This window comes from Mytilus edulis, chromosome 14 (assembly GCF_963676685.1).
Source record: "Mytilus edulis chromosome 14, xbMytEdul2.2, whole genome shotgun sequence".
Taxonomy (NCBI): Eukaryota; Metazoa; Mollusca; class Bivalvia; order Mytilida; family Mytilidae; genus Mytilus; species Mytilus edulis.
In genome coordinates, this window is record NC_092357.1 from 1,716,862 (window position 1) to 1,743,596 (window position 26,735).

Here is a 26,735-nt window from a genome sequence, read left to right on the forward strand (position 1 = left end):
TGTGTCGGTGTATCATCAGCAGGAATACTGGTTGTGTCGGTGTATCATCAGCAGGAATACTGGTTGTGTCGGTGTATCACCAGAAGGAATACTGATGGTGTCGGTATATCATCAGCAGGAATACTGGTTGTGTCGGTGTATCATCAGCAGCAATACTGATTGTGTCGGTATTTCTATCATCAGCAGGAATACTGGTTGTTTTGGTGTTTTCTGCTTTGCTAGTACATGTATTACCAGCCATGGAAAATTGATTTTAAAGGCCAATTACTCCTGGAGGGATCAATTGACATTTTTGATCATTTTGATTTATTTGTAGATCTTACTTTGCCTAGCATTTGCTGTTTATATTGTATCTTTGATCTATTATAATATTCAAGATGACAACGAAAAACTGCAAACGATTCATAAAATTACCAATTTAGGGGCAACAAACCCTATATATTTGGGATTTGAATTTATACTGTTTTAGTTATTTCTATTAAGAGCTTTCATTGGCAGTTATTGCTCGTAGATATTTAAGATAACCCTTTTTATCATCTTCAACAGCTATAACAAAACAAAATTACTCATTAAAGGGTGGTCCATTTACCATAATGAAATGATTTGTTCTCAATTCAAGACAATATGTGTCAGCCAAGCAATGCTTCCCTCAATAACCATCATTGCATAATAAACGCTAATGTTAGGATAGATATACCGCAATATGAGAACAACCATAAAACAACACAACAAGCGAAAGAGATCTCGATGTAGTAATAACATTTAAACGAAAACCAAGGGTATCTGCACTTTCCTCTTTTTTTTATTGCCTTTGTCCTGTTATCACTTTTGGGCGGCCCACATCTTTTTAACAAATCATGAAAACCCAAAAGCTAGAATTAAAAAAAACACCAACAATTACTTCAAAGTGTTTATTATAAAGCAAATGGGTACATATGATATTAATAAAAGCTATTTTAACATAATAAGTAAAATAATATATTTCTACATGACATGGTTTATATTTCTCGACAGAATCAACAAAAAAAAACAAAAAAACTGTGTAAATAAATTTAAAAAAACCCATATCATTGGGTCTGTTACAACACCATGGGGTCTATTGCAATGACAACAATATGTTTTACATGTTTTCATGTTTACCTTTAAACTTTTTATTTGTTCGGCTTTCTAACTATTTTGATGTGTGCGTTACTGATGAGTTCAATGTAGACGAAAGGCGCGTCTGGCGTATCAAATTTTTAGCCTGGTACCTATGCTAACTATTTACACATCAAATCTACAAAAAGAAGAAATACCAGGATCATTTCCCTCAGTTCATATCGTACCCTTCGGAACTGTGTTCTGTTATCATAGTCCGTCAGCTCTTTTCGTGTACGAAAACTCCATTGAAAATTCACAACAGAAATTTAATGCAGCCTTGTAGTTAAAAATGAAATACTTTTTCTATGCATATATCTGTTTATTTATTTTCATTTATGAATTATGAGTCTTTGCAGATAATAAGTACGTACACGAAGACGCTTGTAAAAATTAATATCCCGAAATAACTGAGGGATCAGTTGTCTCTGCTAGGAGTTATAAGTCCTTGAAATTAGGAATCTTGTGAAATGTTGTTTGCCAGGTGAGGAACATGGGACGTTCGGTACTCCTTCGGTTTGTTATCTTCAACATTTCATGATACTTTGAACATTAGCATATTGATGTCACCAGCTTGAGACCAGCAGTCTATCTTTTGTTTAGGACTTTCCCTAGTGTAAAACATATTCCAGAAAAAAATAAAGTAATAAACATATGAATCCCATAAAAACGATACATGGATTGTTTTATGCCTGGTCAAACAATGAAACATACATTTCCGTAACAAACTTAGAGCTTATTGATAAGAAGATAAAACAAAGATATACGGATCTAACACTACATAATGAAAACAAGAGCTACTACATGAACAAAAATAATTGACTAATTAACTAACAAAATACAAAGCAAAATATAAAAAAAAACTGTACACAGCATTTTATATTCCTTTGTAATAAGAACACCTCAATATGTATGTACATTTACGTTGCTGTATTATTGTTTTCTGTTATTTAAGTATTTCATAATTCTAATAATAAGCAAAACAAATAAAAAATAACCAACAACAGATCACTAAAAACACATACGGATGTCTTTAATTTATGTTTTTAAGCTTGTTTTGATAAATTATTGTGGAGTCACTTTGTACATATAAGGATGAAAGAACACGAACAGTGAAACACAAATAACTTGGTTATTATAAAAAAGTGCTGGTTATAATTCCGTCTCAAATCTTAGGTACCTGCATGCTCATGACACGTATATTTTTTTATAAACTAAATCCACGTTAACTTGAACGTTTTCTTCTGCGTTAAGACTGACAATGTGCGTTTGATTTTTAACTTTTTGATAAATACACGTTTAGTATCAGTAATGAACGCATACCAATCCACTGTGTCATTGTATCTAGGCCACACTCATTCGCAAATCACATGAACACTGCACTACTAATGGTTATAATTAACTTTAGTTTAGTCATAAAGAATTAAATTGCATATATAATACAATATGTCTATAATAATACACAAATTGATATTTCAAAAGTCAAAAAATAAATAAAAAGGCATTAAGTTTCAAATAAGTATTATATGATCTTGAATAAAATGTGTAAAATAAAAAAAAAAACATTATATACATGTATCTTCAGTGTGTATGAAAACAATAAAAAGATAAGCAGAACAAATTGTAAGACACGTCCAATTCAGAAAGCCGAAGTCAATTTTAATTGTTTATTTAAAAAACCTTTTATGTAAATAAAAATAAATCTGTATTATAGATTTGAAATAAAATACAATAAAGCTTTTATAATATACGTTAAGAAATTAAATGAAAAACATGGTGCTACCGAACTTGTTTTTTTCTAGAAGGCAAAAAAAACCAGAGAATTTTCTTAACATTTATTTATAAACAAAATACGGTTTGTGTTATCTCCCCTGAAATGCTAGAGTTGAAAAATTGATTCGAACAAACAGAAATATTTGATAATTGTATAAACAGTCTAAATAATAAAAACTTCACTGAGGTGTCTTACAATAATTTACAGATTTAAACACAGAAATTGATCGTTTGCGTACTGCTTTTATTTTATAATCCAATAAGAAGATTTCTCCATTCAGAATTCATATAAGTGTGTGCAACAATACATTAATATTTCAAAGAATTTTCTATACGTTTTTCCTGTCTTTTGATCAGTTTTCAATAGATGCGTACAAGAGAAAATCATTCTTGAATTAAAATATAAAAAAGTTAAAATAAATCTGACAATGTGTTTTCAACGAGTTTTATATTTTTGCCAATGTTACTGAATGCACGTGCAATTTTCCTCAAAGTTGGTTTCAGATTGTGCATCCTACAAAACTTGAATCTCCATTCTTCTAAGATATCCTGGTTCAGTCTAAACAAATCTCTATCATTTTGTCTGTGGCTGATCTGTTCCCAGGTATTAAAATCCATTCCAAGTTCGATAAGGAACGGGAGGGAGTATTTCCCTACTAATGGAGCCAATCTGTCAATGTGTTCTGCTGTGGGTACCAGATCCCACTTCTCAGGTTCCATGTCTGCGTTGTTAAAATATAGGGAAATGATTGCAACATAATTTAAATGACAAGTAGAATATTACAAAAGAAATATGCAATTGAATGTAGAAAATATATCAAATATTGGTCTTATTTTGTGAAATGCAATACTTATATCATGCGAATGTTATGTGTGTTTCTATTTCATACCCGATAACAATCTAAATGGAAGCTGACATAATGTATATATTTTTAATTCCTATTGATGAAAGGACATATATTTTACATTACATTGTATGTTATAGGCATGATTGGAGTAGTTTGCATTTTTATCTGTATAATCGTGAAAAATACCAGCAGATATATCATAAAGAGGTAATTTGACAATAATCAGAACGTTGTATTAATGTCTGACCCTATTGCACTTACTTGCTGTACGTTTAATATTGCTGAATGTATGCACTATTCCCTTTTTAACTAAGTTTTATAGAACCTTGTTGACTGCCTACGTAGCATTGTCATAGAAGTCAATACTATGTAATAGAACACATTCATATCTTTATAATACTTCTTAATTTTACAGACAATCAGTTTCCACGTTCATATTACTACATGTTTTGGAAAATAATTGATTCACGTATATTTGTACTTACTATAATTAATATTTTCGCTTTTCACAAGCTGCAAAAAAGAAAAACCTATTATTGTCACCACTGTCATAATTGAAAGCATTTGTATTGATGTACAATACAGTTAAATTGTATTTGATATCATAAATATAAGAAGATGTGGTATTAAGTGCTAATGAAACAAGTCTCTATCCAAGTCACAATTTGTTAGTGAATTTACTTTTAACTATCATTGTTATTCTCAGTGTCTTTATGTAAATATATATATGTTCACCAATATCATCATAAACAGTTTGCATACGTTTGTTTCATTCGTTATATTTTTTTAGAGAACTTAGTAGGAATTGTATTGTATTTCATAATGATCAATCTTTTCATTTTCTTCATTTGTGTTATAAAGACATATATCAATAGAAATGTATATTTCGACTGCTAAACACCATCGATATTCAAACAGATTATCATAAGGACTTTTTTCTTTTACTAAAATTAAGTTTTGTCTTTCATGTTATGGCTTTTTGATTGTGTTTTCTTTGTACATTCATAGTTATCCTATTTACATGATAAACATCATGATATACATAATCAGTTATTGGATGTGTTTGTTAATATGAGTATATGTTGTAGTAAACATTGTTATACAAACATATAGCATTAAATTAAACTAACTACAATTACAGGCAAAACAAGGTTACTTTATTTGATGATTCATTAATATATATTCACCTTGCAAAGTATATGAATACTTTCTTTACCAATACTTTCTATCGCCTCTTTGATGTCGTTATATGTCACCATCCTGCTATCTCGACATCGTAGAAAAATTGCAAAGCTTGATGTTAAGGGATCTTCAGTTTCCAGTATGACATTAACTTCCCTGTTCGAAAATCCTAAATGTATTGCCAGTTCTGTGGCCTCAAATGGACTGTACAATAACGAGAGACGTCGTAAATGTATGTCTGATGGTGTCGCTTTCAGAAATTCATCTTTGGTAACTGTATCAGAAATATTGCATATTATTTAAAATACCAAAAAGTAAAATCATAAAAATACTTATCTCCGAGTAAAATTCAAAACGAGAAGTCCCTTATCAAATGTAAAAATCAAAAGCTCAACCATATGATACGAATGGATAACAATTGTATTAATAATGACTTGATACATACATTTTCTTATGTAAAAAATGGTGGATTGAACATGGTTTTAGAGCTAGCTTAACCTCTCATTTGTATGACAGTCGAATCAATACCATTTTATTGACAACGATGAGTGAGCAAAATCAAACAGACATAATAGGTAAAATTGTCAAACATACAACAGTCAAACTTTTTGTATAATCTTTATCATCAAAGAAACAAACAAATATGTAACAAATAAGCACACAGTGGTATAAAGACCAAAAATATAAGCACAAAATAAAGACATGAATACACACATTTGCAATTATACAATAACACAATGATAAGATGTATAAGTTCAAAGCCACGGTATATATGTTACAAAGAAACATAAAAAGGCATATAGCCAAAGCACAAAAGCAAAAAGGAATACAAATGTACACACAAAGCACATCAGCAAAATGTTTTTTTTTTATTAACACAAAATAGCCATTAAAATATTAGAAGAGATACGTCCTAATAAAACGATGTTGCTCAAGTATATACTACTGTGATATAAACAACACTATACAAAATAAGGACGAGCGCATTTTGTGTAAAAACAAAATAAAACAAGGAAAATTATACGCACAACACTATTGCAAACTAAAACTTATATTTAGAAATATCTTCAAACCGGGCGAAACCATAACGCCGGGAAATGTTCAGATATTCTTAACATTCAACTAAACCAGTGAGAAGTCAGTCCCTATCAGATGGAAAGAAGGTCAAGCAGCAAATGCCTACGGTATTATTCTAGACACTGTTCAGGTAACGGGTCATATGTTTATGATTCGAAAACGTTATTATACAATGCATTTCTTCACATGTCAGCCGTTTGCCTTGAGAAAAACAAATATTAACTTTAGGAATGATTTGTTAAAGGATAATCATGTTATTAAACGAAACATTACGAATTTACGTATTTTAATTGAACAAGGATTATGTTAATAAATAAATACAAGAGTCATATGAAATTAGTTTTTTGTTTATTTTAACTATTGCAATGTACAAAGTTGAGAGGTTCCTGTTGTATTAAAGTAAGTAGTTCTCCACAAGATGCGATCAAAAACATAATACTTAAAATTGAAATAACACAATATTCAACATTTGTTATACATTACCTGTGCACCCTGGTTTACACTTTTCGTCTTCCTGAGAATAAAAAGGAAATTATAAACTAATTGAAAGTTACTAATTTTATTTTGTAAATCAATTTGTTATACATTATTAGTAGATATGTCATCAAACTGATTGGGTTAAAATTTAAAACCGTTTGTAAAAGTCAGAAACTGTCTTTTTCTATTAGCGTATATCATGTATATACAAGCTTTGATGGGCTTTGTTAATGGTTAAAGACCGTACAGTGACCTATAGGTGTTAATTTGTGTGTCCCTTGGTCTCTTGCTTATGGAGAGTTGTATCATTGGAAATCATACCACAACTTCTTTTTTTTGTATTTGAATACAGAATTATCAATATGTGAACTTTAATTCATTGTCAGAGTATATATTTGAATAGTAATTTCCATTTTTAAATGTGTATTCATTTAAAAGACAGCTGATTAACAAGGAAAACACAATTCCTTGCATTTCATAAAAGGAAGGGTATTTAGTTTGATCTTTATTTTTATCGTTTATTTATTATAACATTTTGGTTAACTAAAAAACAAAGCATTGCATCTTTGGCAGTTCATATTTTGTTCGGATCTTATTGGTAAATTTGATACAATTCAAAATGATAAGCGAGTTTATCGATAACAAATTAAAATGTCGAATCGAACTTAATGTGTGTTTATTTTAGCATTTTCCCTGCCATCCCCTCTTAAGGAATCAATTCATAACATAAACTACTACCTTTTCTTCAATCCACGATGTAATTGTGTGTATGCTGTGTTCAATACCATGTGAAGGACATATCCATATTTGGTCTGTGTGAGCTAGATCGTTGTCAGAAAGAACACATGCGTTATTTGGTGAGTTACAACATATCCTGGTCATAAAGGATGCATCGCTGGTTTGAGCCTGATCACTACTTGTTCTGATATACAGCTGACTTATTTTCTCCAAGGCTGATATAAGGCATTCATAGATGCTGGAAGCTACATCCCTCATTATAAGTGTGCTTGATGTGGCATGAACAAGACGGACAACAATCCTTTCATCTTCGCAGGCAATGTACATATCTAAAGACGAATCAATGGTAAAGACCCCTGACCTATGGAACAGCATGTCCTTGTTTGAATCTCCGTACGTTTTTACCGCCCATACATATAGACAGTAACTAATAAATCTAAAGGATAATGCAGGCGGTATCATCAATGATGACGATTGAAAGGCTATGGCAAGACTCCTCTTTGTGAAGCCAGCTGATTGGAGGTATCCAGAATCATCGTGAGCTCGTACCATACTTGCAACATAGTAGAAGTCAGCAGGTATACGGTGGCGATCTAGGTCGTATCTTTTTGGTTCCACCAATATATCCAGGTGGGTCATGACATCCAGTAAATAATCTTTATCTTTGTAGAATTTCTTATATTTCTTTTTCTTCCAAATTTGTTGGATTACTTCTTTTGAGACTACTCCTGTTTTGCCCATTACATCCCACAACTCTTCTCTTTCTTTGTCTCCTTCACAGAACCTTTTATCAGTTACAATAGATTTAAAGGCATCGATTAAATGGGTTGGAGACAAAATAACATGACGGTCTAATCTGTGTTCATCAAAGTATAACACCTTGCCTATGGCATGTTGAAATTTCAGGAATACTTTTAACTCAGATTCTGTCAAGGATCGTATAGGTTGTAGTGAGTTGATTTTCTGCAAATACTGTAGTGTAATCAGTGGAATATCGCGTTTGATTAGCGATGCAAATTCTAGTTCTAAAGGAATAAAGCATTTTGGAAGAGGTTCACCCCATGTTGGCTGCATCTTCGATTGGCTGATTATGATATTCTTTAATGTTGTCAACTCTGGATCACGTTTGTCTTGAGCGTTTACAAATATCTGATCTTCAATAACCAAGTGCTGCATAAATGGTGTTTGTAAAAACATGTGTTTGATTTCTGCGAATAGCTCCGTTCGTCTCTGTTCAATTTCCTCCTTAAATATATCAAAACGAATATGTTTTCTTCACAAAAGTATATGTATATCGTATATATCAACTATAAATTACTTGATGTGTAAATGGGGAATATTTCATAATATATCATACCATGTAACATTCACATTATTCCAATGGACGCACTATTGGTTAAAGCAAACCGAAAATATCAAATATAATTGATTAGATAAAAAGGAGTAAATAAGAACGAAAACGAACAAACATCTTTCGATTCAGTGTTATACTGCTAATATCAATCTATTACAAACAACTCAGGAAAATGTTTTCTATTACCGGAGCTGTAATGTTCTTAATCCGAGACAAATTGTATAGGAAACTTATACAAACGCATATCTTACAAGAGACAAAGTATATATAATAAAGCCCTTTATAGCTTGCTGTATGGTGTGAACCAAGGGTCAGTGTTGGAGACCTGTAATAATATTTACCTTTATTAATCGTTACTTGGATGGAGAGTTGTGTCATTGGCACTCATAAGCCCATCTTTCTTTATCTATATAGTTTAAAAGCAAAAAGAACTTGGAATACTGATAATCTACGGGCAGTGGTAATATAATTCATAAGTAACGATGGCTCTTTAATTAAACTTTTATACCAAATTTATTGACTTATGTTTTGTTTTGTTTTTCAATGGTGTTGATTTGAGCGTAACCTATACACACTTATGCATTGACATATCGAACACAATCAAACCATTATATCATTTAATATACTTACAGGTTTTAACTTGTCCTTGTGGGTCAGAACAATGATAATTCTAGGAAAACCTTCAACACTTCCTTTACAGTATGTTACAATTGTGTTGATCCAAAATAGCAGATAATCTTCAAAATAAACAGAATTAAGTGTGTGTGTATATTTTCCAGACCATATGAGTATTTGGACCGTACGCGTACGGTCCGGTCTGTATACGTATATTCGTATGGTCCGACCATACGCGTACGATCGGACCGTATGAATATACCCGTATGGTCCAGTACGACAGGTGACACTTGCTACAACAAGTAACGTTATATTTTTTACATTTAAAAATGTACATGTTTGCAGTGCATGCATGTTCCTTTGCATTTGTATTTTTGTTGTAAAGTCATGTTGCTAATTTCTTAAACAACTGTCCTCTCATAGTATATTTACTTCAGATATCTTCAATTTTAGTGATCTTAATTCAATTAATGTGTAACTGATCGACATGCTAAATACAAGAGATTAACAGGGTTGATCAGCGTGTTTTTTTCAAATATTTAGAAAATATACAATTGAACTTTTTTATATTAATTTGAGAGTTGAGTTATGTTGATCTGTAATATGCATTTGTATCTAATAAACTTGACCAACTTCTTAATATTATTCAGACCGTACGCGGAGGTTCCCACCGTATGAGTATTTTGAAAAAGTACGCATACGGTTCAGACCGTACGCGTACGGTCCAAATACTCATACGGTCATGAATATATACACTACTTATACCTATCTTCTGTCAACATACAACGCCAATGTTGATTATTGTATAATGGACCAAATTAAAAGGATTTGACAGCATAGTAGACCTTTTCAACACTTGTCTACACCTTAAGTTGAGCACGACTACGACAGGTAAGATGTGAGGGGTCGTCGCAAAGTAAAAATTGAAAATAATACTTTACATCACTAAGAGATGTAATGCTTGAAATTTATTTGATTGACAATGATATAACTTTCCAAAAGAGTAAAATGGCATGGATTGTTCTCTGCGATGACAAAAAACCAACAGATTTTTTTTCCTTTCTGATCGACAAAAAACGAATCAAAAATGAAGGCACAGTATCAACATTTTTAGAACTTGGTTCAGGCGCTCAAAATATGCGACGGGGTTTTACTTATCTAATTAGATAAAAAAAAAAAAAAAACCTTCCTTATGCTGGTCATAGACGAAATTTTAAAAAGAATCGTTAGTACGAAAAAAAAATAAAAGATTATAAAGCCGGCAAAGATTTTTCAAGGAAAAAAGAAACAGCGAAACAATGTCGAAACAAAATATCAATATATAACCAACGATCCTTGATCAACACGGACCCCATTAAACTCTACTGCTAAGCAATTCCCGCTTCTTGCAAGAACCTCAGATCTCATTTTCGAGAACAAGGGAATGGGTCTACGATAAAAAGGACAGCGTCTGTTGTTTTTTTTCGGAACACGGGCAATTATATGGGACAATCAGTTCGTGGGGACGACCATATAATTAAATAACGAGTTTTAAAAATGACGACCGGGTGAGTAGTAATTAGCCAATGTTTATATATAGATTACACATAAAGTGAACTTTCATGATCGCAGAAATAGTTTAAATCGTCACATAAAATATTTCTCAAATACAACAACAAATAAACAGCTTTATTTCTACCGCTAAAGTCGATAAACTGTCAGCCAAAAACACAAATATTGCTGAGGAATCAGCATTTACAGAGAAAACTGGAGATAAACAAAATATCTTAATCCAGCAAAACGTCTCCACTCTTGTCTCTCTAGTTCTTCGGACCATAGTATTTGTATTGAAAACGAACTTGAACCCTGAAAAATGTGCCGAAAAATCTGACCTTACAGAGATAAATTTTGATAGTTTTGACTGATCAATGTTTTTAACATTAATCTGTAAAGTTGTAAACTATATCATTATTCATAACATAATCCTCCCTATAATCATAAAAAAATGTTTTTATCCTAAGGCTTTTCTACCTCAGTCATAGATTACCTTAGCTGTATTTGGCACTTTTAGGAATTTTGGATCTCAATGCTCTTCAACTTCGTACTTTATTTGGCTTTTTACAACTTTTTTTGATTCGAGCGTCACTGATGAGTCTTTTGTAGACGAAACGCGCGTCTTACGTATATATAAAAATTTAGTCCTAGAATCTATGATGTGTTTATTTACAACCACTGGGTCGTGCCACTGCTGGTGGAGATTTATTTCCCCGAGGGTATCACAAGCCCAGTAGTCAGCACTTTTTGTGCTGACATGAATTATCATTGAAATTGTTATATTTATAAATTAACTGTTTACAAAATATTGAATTTTTAGAAATACTAAGGCTTTTCTACCTCATGCATAGATTACCTTAGCTGTATTTGGCAACACTTATAGAAATTTTGGATCTCAATGCTCTTTAAGTTCGTACTTTATTTGGCTTTTTTCAACTTTTTTGGATTCGAGCGTCACTGATGAGTCTTTTGTAGACGAAACGCGCTTCTGGCGTTTATATAAAATTTAGTCATGGAATCTATGATGAGTTTATTTATCATCAGTAGTATAATACAGTTTTTATTACTGGTTGCTGGAATTGAGCAAAATCCAGGTCCAGATCAGAGTAATAAAAATAATTTGAAAATAGTACAGAATAATGTGTGTAGTTTACTTCCTAAGTTAGATCTCATTAACAATGAAATACACGAGTATGACATTATTTGTATATCAGAATCTCATCTTGACAGGTCAATTACTGATGAACAAATTAAATTAAATGGGTTTCATAAACATTTGACATATCTGTAAGCAATCTTGAATTACTTTGGGTTGAAGTGAGGAATTGTAGTAAAGAAAAATTTTTAGTTGGTGTTTTATACCGTCCTCCAAACTCAAATTCCAATATATGGGACTTATTTAGTGAGTCAGTAGACAAAGCACTTGATTGTAATTTGCCAATTTTCCTTTGTGGTGATTTCAATTGTGATATGATGTCAAACTCAAGTAACTCTTTTAAAAAGTTACTTAACCGGTTAAACTTGGAAAATGTTGTTTGGGAGTCTACCAATTTTACATCCCAAACTGGAACTTGTATTGATTTATGTGTGACAAATCGCAAAAACTTTTAAGCAACATTCGTTTAAAAGACAAATTCGAGATTTTAAGCGCGCAGATTACGAAGGTCTTAAAAACCAGTTGAATAATACTGACTGGGATGATGTTATTTTTAAATCAAATAATATAAATGATGTTTATATGAACTTTGTCAAAACAGTCGAAAGTACTGTCAATAGATATATACCTACTAAAACTATTACAGTTAGACCAAATGATAAACCATTTATGAACAACTTGATAAGAAACAAGATAAGACATGGTAATAGAATTCACCACAAAGCGAAAACCTGAAATAATCCACTGGAAAAAATTTAGAGAAATTCGTAATGAAATTATCAGTTTAGTTAGAAAGGCAAAAGATGAATATAAGTGCAAACTGACATCATAACTTATTGACAAAAATATTCCTTCTGGTTAATGGTGGCGCATTGCCAAGTCTGTATCAAATTTTACTAAAAACAGAGATTCCCCCCTTTTTTTGGAACATGATGGCCAAATTTTTATACAGAGATCCTGAACAATCATTTCGCTGATATAGCTAATATTGATATAGAACCATAAATTCCTGATAATAATGAGCCTCCTCCATGTCAATTAAACAAATTTGTCATCACTGCGAAAGAAATTTTAGACCAGTAAAAAATTTTGAATGTTAATAAACCAGCTGAACCTGATGGTATCAGTCCTAGAATTTTAAAAGAGGTTGCTAGCTTTATTTCTAAACCATTAACTAAGTTATTTAATATGTCTCTATCAGTTAAACAGGTTCCACTGTTATGGAAAATTGCACATGTGAATCCTATTTTTAAAGGGAAAGGTAGTCCACATTCAGCTCTAAACTATCGTCCAATATCTGTTACTTGTATTGTTTGTAAGACTATGGAAAAAGTTTTATTTAAACATTTGTATAATTATATGAGGAGTAATAACCTTTTGTCAAAGTTTCAATCTGGATTCCAACCAGGTCATTCTACTGTTAATCAGTTAATCGAAATATATCATAAAATTATTAGTAATATGGATAGTGGTAGTAATGTAAGGTTTGTATTTTGTGATGTATCTAGAGCTTTCGATAAAGTTTGGCATAAAGGACTTTTATTTAAACTTAAACAATCTGGCTTAAATGATCAGCTCTTATCTTGGATAGAAAGTTATCTTTCGGATCCTTAACAAAAGGTAGTTTCAGAAGGCTTTTCGTCAACTCTAAGAAGTAAACATGCAGGTAACCCCCAGGGATCAGTTTTGGGGCCCTTTCTGTTTCTTATTTATATAAAAAAGTAAAATCACAAAAATACTGAACTTAGAGGAAGATCAATTGGGAAAGTCCTTAATCACATGGCAAAATCAAATAACAAAACGCATCAAAAACGAATGGACAAGAACTGTCATATTCCTGACTTGGTACAGGCATTTTCAAATGTAGAAAATGGTGGATTAAACCTGGTTCTATAGCGCTAACCCTCTCACTTTAATGACAGTCTCATCAATGATATAGTAAATGACTTTGCTAAAGATATAAGATTTTTTGCAGATGACACCTCTTTATTTGTCATAGTAGATGATGATCATGATGTAGCGGCTGCTTCTTTGACTGATGACTTGGATGTTATCTAAAATTGGGCAAAATCATGGGCTGTTCAATTTAACTCTAAGAAAACTAAAATTATTGTATTTCCTAGCAGGAAAAGGGAGCATCCACCTGTATTTTTTGGGATAAATGGCGAAGAGGTTGAGAAAATAAATATTCACTGTCATCTTGGGATAACATTTCATTCATTAGCTTCATGGCACACGCATATTGATATTATTTATAAAAAAGCATGCTCTCGTCTTTCTGTGCTTCGTGAAGTTAAACACTTATTAGATAGGAGTTCACTTATACGTATTTAGTATGCTTTTATTAGACCTATATTAGAATATGGTGATGTTATTTGGGGCAATTGCACCTAGCATGAGACTGAGCTTCTTGAAAATATTCAGATAGAAGCGGCTAGAATTATTACAGGATTACGACGTAATTCCGCCAGACAAAAACTTTATATTGAATAAGGTTTAGAATCTCCGGAGAATAGACGTAATAAACATAAGTTTATACTATTCTACAAAATATTAAATGGGATGACACCTGCATACTTATATGAGTTAGTCCAGCCATATCTTCCCGGACAAAACCATTATACTTTGAGGAATGAAAATAACACTTTTCACCCGCCTCTTGCTAGAACTAGCTCCTATTTTAATAGTTTCATTCCTTCCACTATAAGACTTTGGAATAGTCTTCCTTTGAGTTTACAAAAATCACCAAGTTTGGGTATATTTAGAAGTGGACTGGATAAGTTTTATAGACTGATGATATATTTAAACCTTTCAACTATGGGATACGGAAACTTAATATAAGTCATTGTCAACTCAGAAATAATGCTAGCAACATTAAATCTCATTTGTTTAATCAGTCCTTATCCGAGAACACTTTTTGCACAAACTGTAACCATACTGTTGAGGATAACCAACATTTTTTTTTTATTTGCCATAAGTATAATGATGTAAGACATATCTTTCTTGATCCCATTTACTCCATTGTTGATAATGTTGACATGAATATTGAATTACTACTTTTTGGAAACAGATTATTTTCATATGATATGAATATTGCTATTTTTAAATCTGTTCAGAAATATATCAGTTACACTCAACGTTTTGTTTTTGTTTCATCTAGTTTTATTTTTTTACTACTCCAACATTAATTCATTTATTCCACTAAGCAAGCTTAGTGTCTCTTTCAAGCCATATATATATATTTCTAATTACTTATAAAGGATATTTAAAATTGAGAATGGAAATGGGGAATGTGTCAAAGAGACAACAACCCGACCAAATAAAAAACAACAGCAGAGGGTCACCAACAGGTCTTCAATGTAGCGAGAAATTCCCGCACCCGGAGGCGTCCTTCAGCTGGCCCCTAAACAAATATATACTAGTCCAGTGATAATGAACGCCATACTAATTTCCAAATTGTACACAAGAAACTAAAATTAAAATAATACAAGACTAACAAAGGCAAGAGGCTCCTTGCATGTTTCAAGGTACTTTAAATAACTGATGATTAATTGCCTATATATTTAAATATATTTTGCATTTAGTAAGTAACACTGTTAACATATATTTGCTCGTGTGTGCTCACAAGTAGCATACATGTTCCACTATATTGCATTATTTTAAATACAGTTGTTGTAATTGAATTATACCTTGTACATGTATTATGGAGAGAGCTTTTATAGGCCGTGCCTGTTGCTCAATCCTTTTCATATCTTAATGAATAAAATATGTTTAAAATCAACCCCTACTTAGCACTATCCACAAAGAATTTACAATGACAAAGCTCTATAGTAACTAATATGTTAAATAAATTCCATACGCAGGTATGTACTGCTTAAATGTTGATACATCTCCGCTTATTCAAAAAGTAAAGACACCAACTGTAATACAGTATCTTGATCTTTTCCTTCGACCTTTGACATCAATATGTTTTTACCCCTCCCAAAATTGAATATGTACATCTGGTAAGGTTTAGATCGTTTTAAAAAAAGTCTCGACCGTGTTGACAAGTGTTATAACAGACGGACAGACAGTCCAGTCATAATGTTTCAAAAATTTTGAAAATATTTTACAGATACACATTTATTCTTATTCATGTTATTGACATGCGGCATAAAGTTGAAGAGAAACCTAAACAGGATGTGGAATGATTGCAATATTTTTTTAATCAATTCAACGAGAAATGTCTTGTAAATACATGTAATAAGAATATTGTATAATAGAGAATTATTTGTATTTACTGTTTATATTTTTTATATCTTCTGTAGCCATTGTAACCGCCAAACCGAATTTATATATCGTAATGATAATCAGACGTTTTTGTCTTTGAGACGACCCCTCCAATATATCTGTAAACTGTAGGTGTCATTAGTCGGTGTCGGGAGTTGTTGAAAAGGTATATTAAGAATCACATTTGGGAATCACGTATGAATACTATTTTTCCCTATATTTGGCACTTATTCTAAGTAAAGCCTATTTGAATTAATGTTAATTATTTTTTTATTAGTACCTTTTGCTGTTTTCTGCCCACTCTTCCCAGGGAGATATTGTTCAGGTGGACAAGGATCCTCTAGTTTTCTACTTCCATCCAATACAATTATGTAAATCGCTCTGTATGTCAGAAATGTCTGATGAGTTGAATAGAAAACATCCTGCCCTCCAAAATCCCAGATAATTATAGGTGCTATGTTTTTATTGTGTAACAGCTTTTTCCCAACCTTAACAGACTTCTCAAAGAATTTTTCTTTTGTGATCGACACTTTGACCTCTTTAACTTTCTTGGAAATACCAAAAAAGTGTTTAAGCTTTCTGATTATTACAGGTTCAGTAACAGTTTCTATGTGCACATCTCCAGTAAAACCCGACTTCGAATGAAGATAATCTGGGACGCTCGTCGAAGTATTTTTATCAGATAGAACTTCATGGGTGTATTTGTCATCAAAAGTGTCAATGGGTTCCTGTGTGGCAGGTAGATCATATTTGTTTGGTTCATCCACATTTATAAGGTAGTCTGATAAATTACTGTTTTCGACTGATCTACTTGACGGGCTTACTGAACAGGCATGACTACTATCATGCATACCTGCTCTATAACTGATATCTCTGTTTTCTTCTATCTCTTTGTGTTCAGGCTGGTCATCCGATAGTTGTTTGAGTTCATCGTCAGGATTGAAATGCTTGTTTAGAAGGTGATGATTTGGCTGGAATGTATCATTTAGACTTTCTGTTTTGGAAGTCGTATTTGACAATTGACCTCCAAAATCCGACCATTTAGCTGTTGCATCAGACGTATGTGAATCATGCGTTGCATGTGTTTTTGCTGGACCTCCAGATGCAGGCAAGGGAGTGTCTTCTTTATCTAATGTATTTTGACTGATTCCCTTTTTAAATGTTCCTTTCTTTAGTGTTTCGTCTTGTATAAGAGATCTGGTAATGGTTAATTCTTCCATTGTAAAGTCTAAATAAAGAATAAATGTTAATACATTGAATGATACAAATAGGATTGGTCGAAAATAAAATAATCCCTCTGTCTAATAGGGATACACAAAACTGAATAATAAACAACATTGTTTCTCACGATATTGATTTTTATTAGAGTAATTCCTTTTCCCCCAAAATGCCCTAGATATCAATTATCTGTGACATATATATGTTAAGCTATACAGAGATGTCTTATGACTGAAAACACATAATAAAATTGAGAATGGAAATGGGAACTGTGTCAAAGAGACAACAACTCGACCAAATCAGCAGACAACAACCAAAAAGGCCACCTATGAGTCTTCAATGCAACGAGAATCTCCCGAACTCGGAGCCGTGCTAAAGCTGGAGCTGGCCCCTACACATAAACTGCCTACTTGTTCAGTGATAATGGACGTAATACTCCGGTATATACACAACAAACTAAAATTAAAAATCCTACAAGACTAGCAAAGGCTTGGGACAGGCGCAAGAATGAGGCGGTGTTAAATATGTTTTATAATATCTCAACCGTCCTCCTATACCTCTAGCCAATGTATAAAAAAAAACTATACGCTCAGTTAAAGTCAGTTCAAAAGAAGTCCGAGTCCTATGTCAGAATAGGATCAATATGACCAATGAATATATGAAACATGATAATGTTTTTCTAATTTCAGATTTTCTTTTTTCTATTTTTATGTTTACCTTGTTGTCCACCAAGCCAGCAGTTTGTTTCTATGTCCATGAATGATAGACCATTGTACAACTCTATTCCATCAGTTGACATTCTGAATTTTGTTGGTTGTTTACCGACAAGATGTCTGGCGATAGTAGTTTTTCCAGTGCCCTGCTCACCAGCCAACATAACTCTTGACTCAAAATGGCGATAGATTTCTTCTTCTAAAAGACTAGAGAACAGCCTCGCTGATTTCTTATCGAATTTCTTAACTTCAGCTGGAAGTCCTGAATTATTGTTTTATATTAACATTTACTACTTTACAAATTTAATAGACGTGATCATAAAATATCCTTATTTTTTTTTAAAGTAAACAATATATTTTCAAAACGGTTTTGGAAAATATTTCTGCAGTCCTTGACAAGATACCCACACACTGAAGCTGGCCTAGACTACACGAAATTCAAGGCTTTTTTTTTTAACTTTATACCAGACTTTGCAAATCATGCGTTATTACGTGTATATACAAAAACATTGTAATTATTCATTCAATCAAAACCAAATCATCAAAACTATACATTTTCGTAACCAGAATTTTAAGATTTGTTGGCAAAATAGGTTAAAAAATATTCAGTAAGATTGACAAAATTTGTTTTATAAGTACTAAGAACTCAACAATTTCGACTGTGTTATTACCGGTCATAAGTCATTTTGAATATATCCAAGATTCGTCAAACTAATTAGCAAGGCCCCATTTAAAAAAGATAAAACTGATATTCATCATTTTCAAAGTTTCTGACTTCTCGTAATGAAATGGAGAACGGTTACTCACATATATGTATCACCAAATTGTTCAACATGTTTTTGATTTAAGAATAATTCACATATCGTCAAAAAACTTACTATTTAAATGAATTAATGAAAATACGCTTAAGTAATTTAAGTAACTTATAAAAATTAAGACCCGATGTTAAAATGCAGCCAAAAATGTATCAGTGGACTAATAATGTTTTTCTTAATTCTCCTTATGTAGTAGCTCTAGATATGAACGATTGATAAAAATATATATATGAAACTTCGTGTCATCGAAGTACTTACTATATCTCGCAATAATAGCTCAACGACATAATTGAGTTTGTCAAATTAATGTATCCCAAAATTTCACTGTTTCGTTTTGTCTATGTGTTAACTTTTACTGCAATGTATCTTGTAACACGAAAGTGTCGCGTTGAGAACCTTAGTAACATCTTTGATCAGTTAATATACGGCTTGTTTCAATTGTAATTTTCCCTACCTTCATCCCAGAAGGCCTCTATTACATAACCTGCCTATTGTATTTATTGTTCATTTGTTCTCGTCCTGAAAGAGCATGCAATATTTGCCGATGGACATAAACCAAGCAACAATCAATGTATCAACTATATGGTTAATAAACGCATCGGTTGTGTTCTGGTAGCGTGTTCACCCCAAATGTGGGACGTCGTTGGTTCAAACCCCGGCCTGGTCAACCTGTAGACTTATCTATATCTCTAATATATGACCCCCGTAACCATATTATAATAGGAGACCTTAAGATCGTTCGTGAACGAAGGTTAAAATCATCCCGCAGTAAAAGACCTAAATATCGTCCCCCGTCAATCATTATTTGGCATGAATGTCATAATATAATCCCCAATTCATCCCATACTTACTCTTCGAAATGAATAAACTGCGAAAGAGCTGACAGGAAATCCATAGATTATTTTTTAATTCAGTAATGATATACGTATACAACATTTCAAAAGATCATTTACTCATAACAACCACCATAATGTCCATATATCTCGTATAAAACATAGATTAAAAGAACATAGAGGTTTTGCAAAGGGAAATCGCGAAATCACCAACATCGAAATTGATTCCATATTTGAGATAAAAAAAAATCTGTAACTAACAAACTGTGAGCTACATATTTTCAAGCAGCAACGAAAGTTCCTACTATATACTAGCTTCCAAACTTCACAAAATACCTTACAAATATATGTTTATTTCGCCTACAAGTCATTATTTTACTACTCAAATGTCTGCTCTACTTACAGGTACAGTTGGTACAATCGAAAACCGTTTTCGCTGCGAACATAATGTGTGTCTATCTGACAGATATTTCAGTTGCAGAACATGCGTATCAGGAAGCAGAATACAGTTTTTGTTTAAACTAAAGGTATCAATAGCAACTAGGCAAATCATTTTATTTGATGTTTACTGAATGTTGATTGAACCAATGGAGGACTTATAATTCACCAAAAGGTAATCCCTGTTGCATGTGGGATTTATTGATTCCTCATTTGTTTTCGAAACATATTCACAAGACAATTGTAATTTTAGCAAAGATATGATAAACATGTCACACCTACTTTGTCTCTGAATACGGACATTGGTAGATCAACTTTAGAATTGGACGTTCTATCAGAGACATGGGAGCTTCAATCAATTCTGACAAGGAGTCCAGTTCAATTTGATCTTGTTAAGCTAGAAGGACTGCTTCATACTTTGATATTTCCTCAATATTGACACAGATGGACGACATTTAAATATATGACAAACGGAACAATTTCAGCTTCCGAATTATCAATTCCCCATTTCTCAGCAGTAACATACCCTCTGCCCCTTCGTATGGTGTCTACATATCTCAATTGCTACGTTATGCACGTGTATGTTCACACTATACATACGTCATATCAAGGAGTGTGCTCCGTACACAGAAACTGCTACACAAACGTTATTAAAAGGAAAGATTTAAAATAACACTCCGTCAAATTTATGGACACCCACACTAATTGGTTGATCCATACAATGTGTCTGTGTCTAAACCAACTATGGTCATAATTACCACGTCTTAGATTGTAATTTACCATTTTACATCGTCCGGTCTTTTAAATACCGAACATGACCTATTCCCGTATATAACTGTTTTGCTGAGTGTGATGATCAACATAATTAAAAAGCACACTATTATTAGTTCTTGAATGAAATTTATATTGGTATTAATATTGATGTTGTTCAGTAAAAAAATCAAACTGAATAGTATTTGTATACTCATATGCACATTTTTGGCTATAGAATTTGTCGACAACTGTATCGTGGCACATCATAAGATCATGTTAAGAAAACTACTCACCAGGTACAAGTGTCTTTTCATAATCCTGCAAGGAGCGTTAAGACTTAAATATTTGTTTGTATTTTGAAAATATGTATAAAAATTAGAAAACACAGGATAGTGGATATATATTCCATGACACAAAGTCAGTTTTTTTATTTTTTTAAAAGAAAAGAATATATTAAATACTATGTTGATTCAGTAACATTTTCGGTATGACATATCTTTGAGATCATTCTTAAAATTCGTTAGCACGTTTTAAATCTTCACATACTCTATACATATTTTTTTAACGTATTTAAAAAGCGACATAAATCTTACCTTTATCAACCTCACTATGACGTTGCTGTTGGCTACTTCTATTGGCCTTTTCCCCTGAATCAAACAAGTTGTTTTGTATTAAACATTAAAACACATTCATCATGTTCATTATGTGTAACATTTCAATATTGTAATTTTTGAAATACTGGCTCCTGACTCAGGACAGGCACATTCATACATAATGTGGCGGGATTGAAAATGTTAGTGGGCGCTTACCCCCCCCCCCTTATCCTTTAACAGTGGTACAATAAATCAATACAAGAACTGCGGAAAACAATAAACAAGCAAAGCATACGATCAACCGCATCAAATAACAAGCACTCAATTACAGGCTCCTGACTTTGGACAAGCACATATAGAATGTGGCGGGGCTAAGCATGATAGCAAACGCCAAACTCTCTCCTTATCTTGGACCGTGGTGTAGAATCTAAGAGCAAACTATAAAAATCAGTTGACATAGGCTTAACCTATACAAAAAACTCCAAACTCCCCCCTTATTTTGGACCGTGGTGTAAAACATGAGAGCAAACTATAAAAATCTGTTGAGATATGCTTAACTTATCGAAAAAATCGTCCCTTCTATTTTTAATTTTAGTATGAATTTCCATGTGCAAAACTGACATATTTAAATATAGGAAAGGACAGTTATAACGTCTAGAAAGTATTTCCTCATCAAGTAATCCGGCTGTATGTCCTCATAAAGTATGTTGGCAGTATGTCTTCTTCAAGTAATCTGGCAGTATGTCCTCATACAGTAATCCGGTACTACATGTATGTCCTCGTCAAATAATCCGGCAGTGTGTCCTCATGAAATAATTCGGCAGTATTTCCTCATCAAATTATCCGGCAGTATATTCTCATAAAGTTATCCGGCAGTATGTCCTCATCAATTAATCCAGCAGTATGTCCTCATCAAGTAATCCGGCAGTATGTCCTCATCAAGTAATCCGGCAGTATGTCCTCATAAAGTAATCCAGCAGTATGTCCTCATCAAGTAATCTGGCAGTATGTCCTCATCAAGTAATTCGGCAGTATGTCCTTATAACATAATCTGGCAGTATGTCCCCATCAAGTCATCTTGCAGTATGTCCTCATAAAGTAATTCGGCAGTATGTCCTAGTCAAGTAATCTTGCAGTATGTCTTCATCAAGTAATCTGGCAGTATATCCTCAATAAGTAATCCATCAGTATATCCTCTTAAAGTTATAAGGCAGTATATCTTCATCAATTAATCCAGCAGTTTGTCCTCGTCAAGTAATCTTGCAGAATGTCCTCATAAAGTAATCCGGCAGTATGTCCTCATAAAGTAATCCGACAGTATGTCCTCATAAAGAAATATGGCAGTATGTCCTCATAAAGTCATCCGGCAGTGAAATTTGTTTTGATGAACTTAAAAACCATTACTTTCAGAAAAATGGTAAGGTGAGAGGGGTAAAAGAGCACATCAACGCCAAAAGAAGGAAAACATATGTTCTACGTGACCCAGAGAAAATAACAGCAATTAAGACAGCAAAAACAGTTATAATGACGATGGAATAAAAGTATACCTGAGTCACGTTGGCATAACACTAAAAAACTAAAAAATCGTAGTACGAAAACCCTGCTAAGTGAACAATAAATACGATATTTGAATAATAACAAAAAGTTTACCCCCCCCCCCCTTTCCTCATCTCACCAAGTTGTTAAAATTAGGGGATTTGAAGTTCGTCTAAACAAACTTCAAGCATCAGGGAAATTTTTAATATAATAAGCAGCTTTCCAAAACAGAATTTGCAAAATTAGAAAATAGGGGGGTGGGTGGGGGATTGGGGGGGGGGGACAAAAACGGGTCCGGTCGTAAACAAACCTTTGAAATTATCCTCAAATTGTTTTTTTTTGTGTTGTTAATTGCGTTATCTGTGGAACACATGTACATATTCAATACGATCCTTCCTCAATCAATTTTCGAACGAGCCGAAAGACTTAATATAAAGGTTTACCTCATAGACGTTTGGTTTAATTATAGATTTAACTTCTAATATATTCTTAAATCAATAGCAAATGTATATTCTATTTGTACTTACATGATCATTTGGTATATTTGGATCACAATTATTGTTTATCAAAGATTTGACCATCTCCGGATCTTGTTCAGCAGCTACATGAAGCACTGTGTTTCCAGCCTTAAAAATGTTCAGAGCAAAATTGAAATATATGATTTAGGAAGAACGATAGTGTAACGTTATATCTGAAATAGCTATATTTCTCTATTAAGAATCGAATGTCGGATGCTTGTATCATGACTTACACAATTTAGGAACCACTTTTTTTTTTTTGATAAGTGCTGCATAGGTGGCAAAGTATAGTTATGCAAGAGAAACACATTGTGATAACTATAGGCATTGATTAATTGAGAAAATTAAGAATGGAAAAAGAAAATTTGTATAAGAGACAACAACCCGACGAAGGGCAAACAACAACAGAAGGGGCTAGTTAAGTGATGCTGGAGGCCATACTATACTCCAAAGTTATGAACTAAAATTAAAATTCAAATAAGGCTTAAACATGTAAAGGTGGCTCGGGCCTACTCGAAGTTTCTGTCAGAAGTGCCATATTTTTTATTATTTTAATCTTTACAGACAGTGAGTCAAATTGGTTCAAAAAAAGTAGGGGGTCCCAGACCATTTAAGCTAAAAATTTTACTTTTCAAGAGGTATGCAAAAGGGACCTTTTTTCAATGAAAAAAGAGTTGTTGACATATTTTCATCGGAATGTCGAAAAACTGTGTGTGATACTTGGTCCAAAACAATAATATATTAAGCTGAAATATAGCTTAAAAAAAAATAAGCAAAATAAAAGATATAGATCACCAATAAGAAGGAAACAAAAAATGCCTTTAAACCAAAAATTTTGACGGCAAAATGGTGATCTTGGGTGAAATGTCATTTTGAGCCTTCACAGATACACATTATAAGAAAAATATTTTTTTAGTGACAAAAATACATTATTTAACATTTTTAATTAATCAAAATATTCAAAAATAATAGTGAATTTACGACAATAACTTTCTGAACATGAGTCTGCAATACGTTGTTGTAGTGTTTATCATAGGTATCGATGTTATCATAGTTGTACTCGATTAATTAAATGACCCAAAGTTCATATGTAAGCGTTATAAATTTGAAATACAGAACTAGAATGGACCTCTTAATCCGTTCATGGAATTTGGACCTCGTTTGGCATACCCTTCAATAAAATCTTAATAGCTCCTTGTTTTTGTTGCTTTTGTTGCCATGTAAACTATGATACTTGTCACATTAGATATTGATAGATAAACTCCTATTTACATGATTTATGCAGATGCAAATTTTGATTTGCTATATAACATATTTGTACCATACCTTGTCCTGTAAATTAACATCAATACCATTACCAATAAGCAAATTGAACATTTCTGTGTTGCCTTCGCTTGTTGCAAGATGCAGTGCAGTTGAACCATCCTTGACATAAAAGAATGTTACATTCGTAAATAATATATGAAAAAGTTACAACATTAATAGTGAATTGGTTTAGGGTTGCAGTTCTCATCCTCAAATCAGTATGGTTTTACAAAGTTAAATAAGAAATACTTTGAAATTGACGAATAAAACCACTTACTTTCTTTTAATCTGCACAATGCAATTTGAAGTTTTGCCAAATTTTAGAAAATTTTGGAAACGTTATATCTGAAATAGCTATATATTCTCTATTAAGAATCGAATGTCGGATGCTTGTATCATGACTTACACAATTTAGGAACCACTTTTTTTAATTTTGAGAAGTGCTGCATAGGTGGCAATGTATAGTTAAGCAAGAGAAACACATTGTGATAACTATAGGCATTGATTAATTGAGAAAATTAAGAATGGAAAAAGAAAATTTGTATAAGAGACAACAACCCGACGAAGGGCAAACAACAACAGAAGGGGCTAGTTAAGTGATGCTGGAGGCCATACTATACTCCAAAATTTATGAACTAAAATTAAAATTCACATAAGGCTTAAACATGTTAAGGTGACTCGGGCCTACTCGAAGTTTCTGTCAGAAGTGCCATATTTTTTTATTATTTTAATCTTTACAGACAGTGAGTCAAATTGGTTAAAAAAAAGTAGGAGGTCCCAGACCATTTAAGCTCAAAATTTTACTTTTCAACAGGTATGCAAAAGGGACCTTTTTTTCAATGAAAAAAGAGTTGTTGACATACATGTATTTTCATCGGAATGTCGAAAAACTGTGTGTGATACTTGGTCCAAAACAATAATATATTAAGCTGAAATATAGCTTAAAAAAATAAGCAAAATAAAAGATATAGATCACCAATAAGAAGAAAACAAAAATTGCCTTTAAAACCCAAAATTGTGACGGCAAAATGGTGATCTTGGGTGAAATGTCATTTTGAGCCTTCACAGATACACATTATAAGAAAAATATTTTTTTAGTGACAAAAAATACATTATTTAACATTTTTAATTAATCAAAATATACAAAAATAATAGTGAATTTACGACAATAACTTTCTGAACATGAGTCTGCAATACGTTGTTGTAGTGTTTATCATAGGTATCGATGTTATCATAGTTGTACTCGATTAATTAAATGACCCAAAGTTCATATGTAAGCGTTATAAATTTGAAATACAGAACTAGAATGGACCTCTTAATCCTTTCATGGAATTTGGACCTCGTTTGGCATACCCTTCAATAAAATCTTAATAACTCCTTGTTTTAGAAAATTTTGAACAATTTTTTTTTTTAACAAAAAAAAACAAACAAAAAAAACCACCCAATTTATTTCTTGGTAAAAGAGTGATATATGAAGATCATTTTGTTGAACATGTCAGACCTAATCAACCTGACTGTTTAGTGCTTTAAATGTCTATAATTTGTGTATATATCCTTTGATCTCCCTATACTTTAGTGACCAGTTTAAAAAAAATCACGTACATGTATGGTCAATTGTTAAACAATGAAAACAAACTTACATTATTTTATAACTAGCTAGGGATTACAAAAGATGTATATAATAAACGAAAGTACAAAAAGGAACAAAACCTTTAATCATATGAAACAAGTACAACAAACCATTGAACATTACTGAATGATATATCTGATAATCAACATGTTCGAATAATGCTGAACGCTAGCCTAAAATGTTTGGTTTTATTGCTGAATGAGATTCGACTTCAGGGTACAAAA

At 32.4% G+C, this 26,735-nt stretch overlaps 2 protein-coding genes across 2 annotated transcripts; both read right to left on the minus strand.

Annotated features, from left to right (window-relative positions):
• Nucleotides 1-3,321: 3,321 nt before the first annotated feature.
• On the minus strand, nucleotides 3,322-19,874 carry LOC139503358 (uncharacterized). The gene is made up of 9 exons (XM_071293128.1): nucleotides 19,859-19,874; nucleotides 18,095-18,352; nucleotides 16,440-17,387; nucleotides 9,217-9,323; nucleotides 7,233-8,477; nucleotides 6,501-6,531; nucleotides 4,946-5,214; nucleotides 4,244-4,271; nucleotides 3,322-3,632 (listed from the first exon to the last, which is right to left on the minus strand). Exons 1-9 carry the CDS (start codon nucleotides 19,872-19,874, stop codon nucleotides 3,322-3,324), a joined length of 3,213 nt encoding a protein of 1,070 aa, XP_071149229.1.
• A 1,265-nt stretch (nucleotides 19,875-21,139) lies between these two features.
• On the minus strand, nucleotides 21,140-24,960 carry LOC139503571 (acyl-CoA-binding domain-containing protein 6-like). Its single transcript, XM_071293371.1, has 4 exons — nucleotides 24,903-24,960; nucleotides 23,586-23,684; nucleotides 21,523-21,576; nucleotides 21,140-21,247 (listed from the first exon to the last, which is right to left on the minus strand). The coding sequence occupies exons 1-4, from the start codon at nucleotides 24,951-24,953 to the stop codon at nucleotides 21,215-21,217; spliced, it is 237 nt and encodes a 78-aa protein (XP_071149472.1). The 5' UTR covers nucleotides 24,954-24,960; the 3' UTR covers nucleotides 21,140-21,214.
• Between the last annotated feature and the right edge of the window lie 1,775 nt (nucleotides 24,961-26,735).

Bases quoted from the DNA above. Each gene is read 5' to 3' on its own strand.
- LOC139503358 (XM_071293128.1), bottom strand. The intron at 9,324-16,439 runs GTACTAATAAAA...TTTATTTTGAAG, and splicing joins TGGGCAGAAAACAGCAAAAG to ATTATCTGCTATTTTGGATC. The intron at 5,215-6,500 runs GTAATGTATAAC...TTTCTGATACAG, and splicing joins GTGTAAACCAGGGTGCACAG to TTACCAAAGATGAATTTCTG.
- LOC139503571 (XM_071293371.1), bottom strand. From the start codon at position 24,953: ATGTTCAATTTGCTTATTGGTAATGGTATTGATGTTAATTTACAGGAC. The intron at 21,577-23,585 runs GTAAGTACAAAT...TGTTTGATTCAG, and splicing joins CAAATATACCAAATGATCAT to GGGAAAAGGCCAATAGAAGT. The intron at 21,248-21,522 runs GTAAGATTTATG...CGCTCCTTGCAG, and splicing joins TCATAGTGAGGTTGATAAAG to GATTATGAAAAGACACTTGT.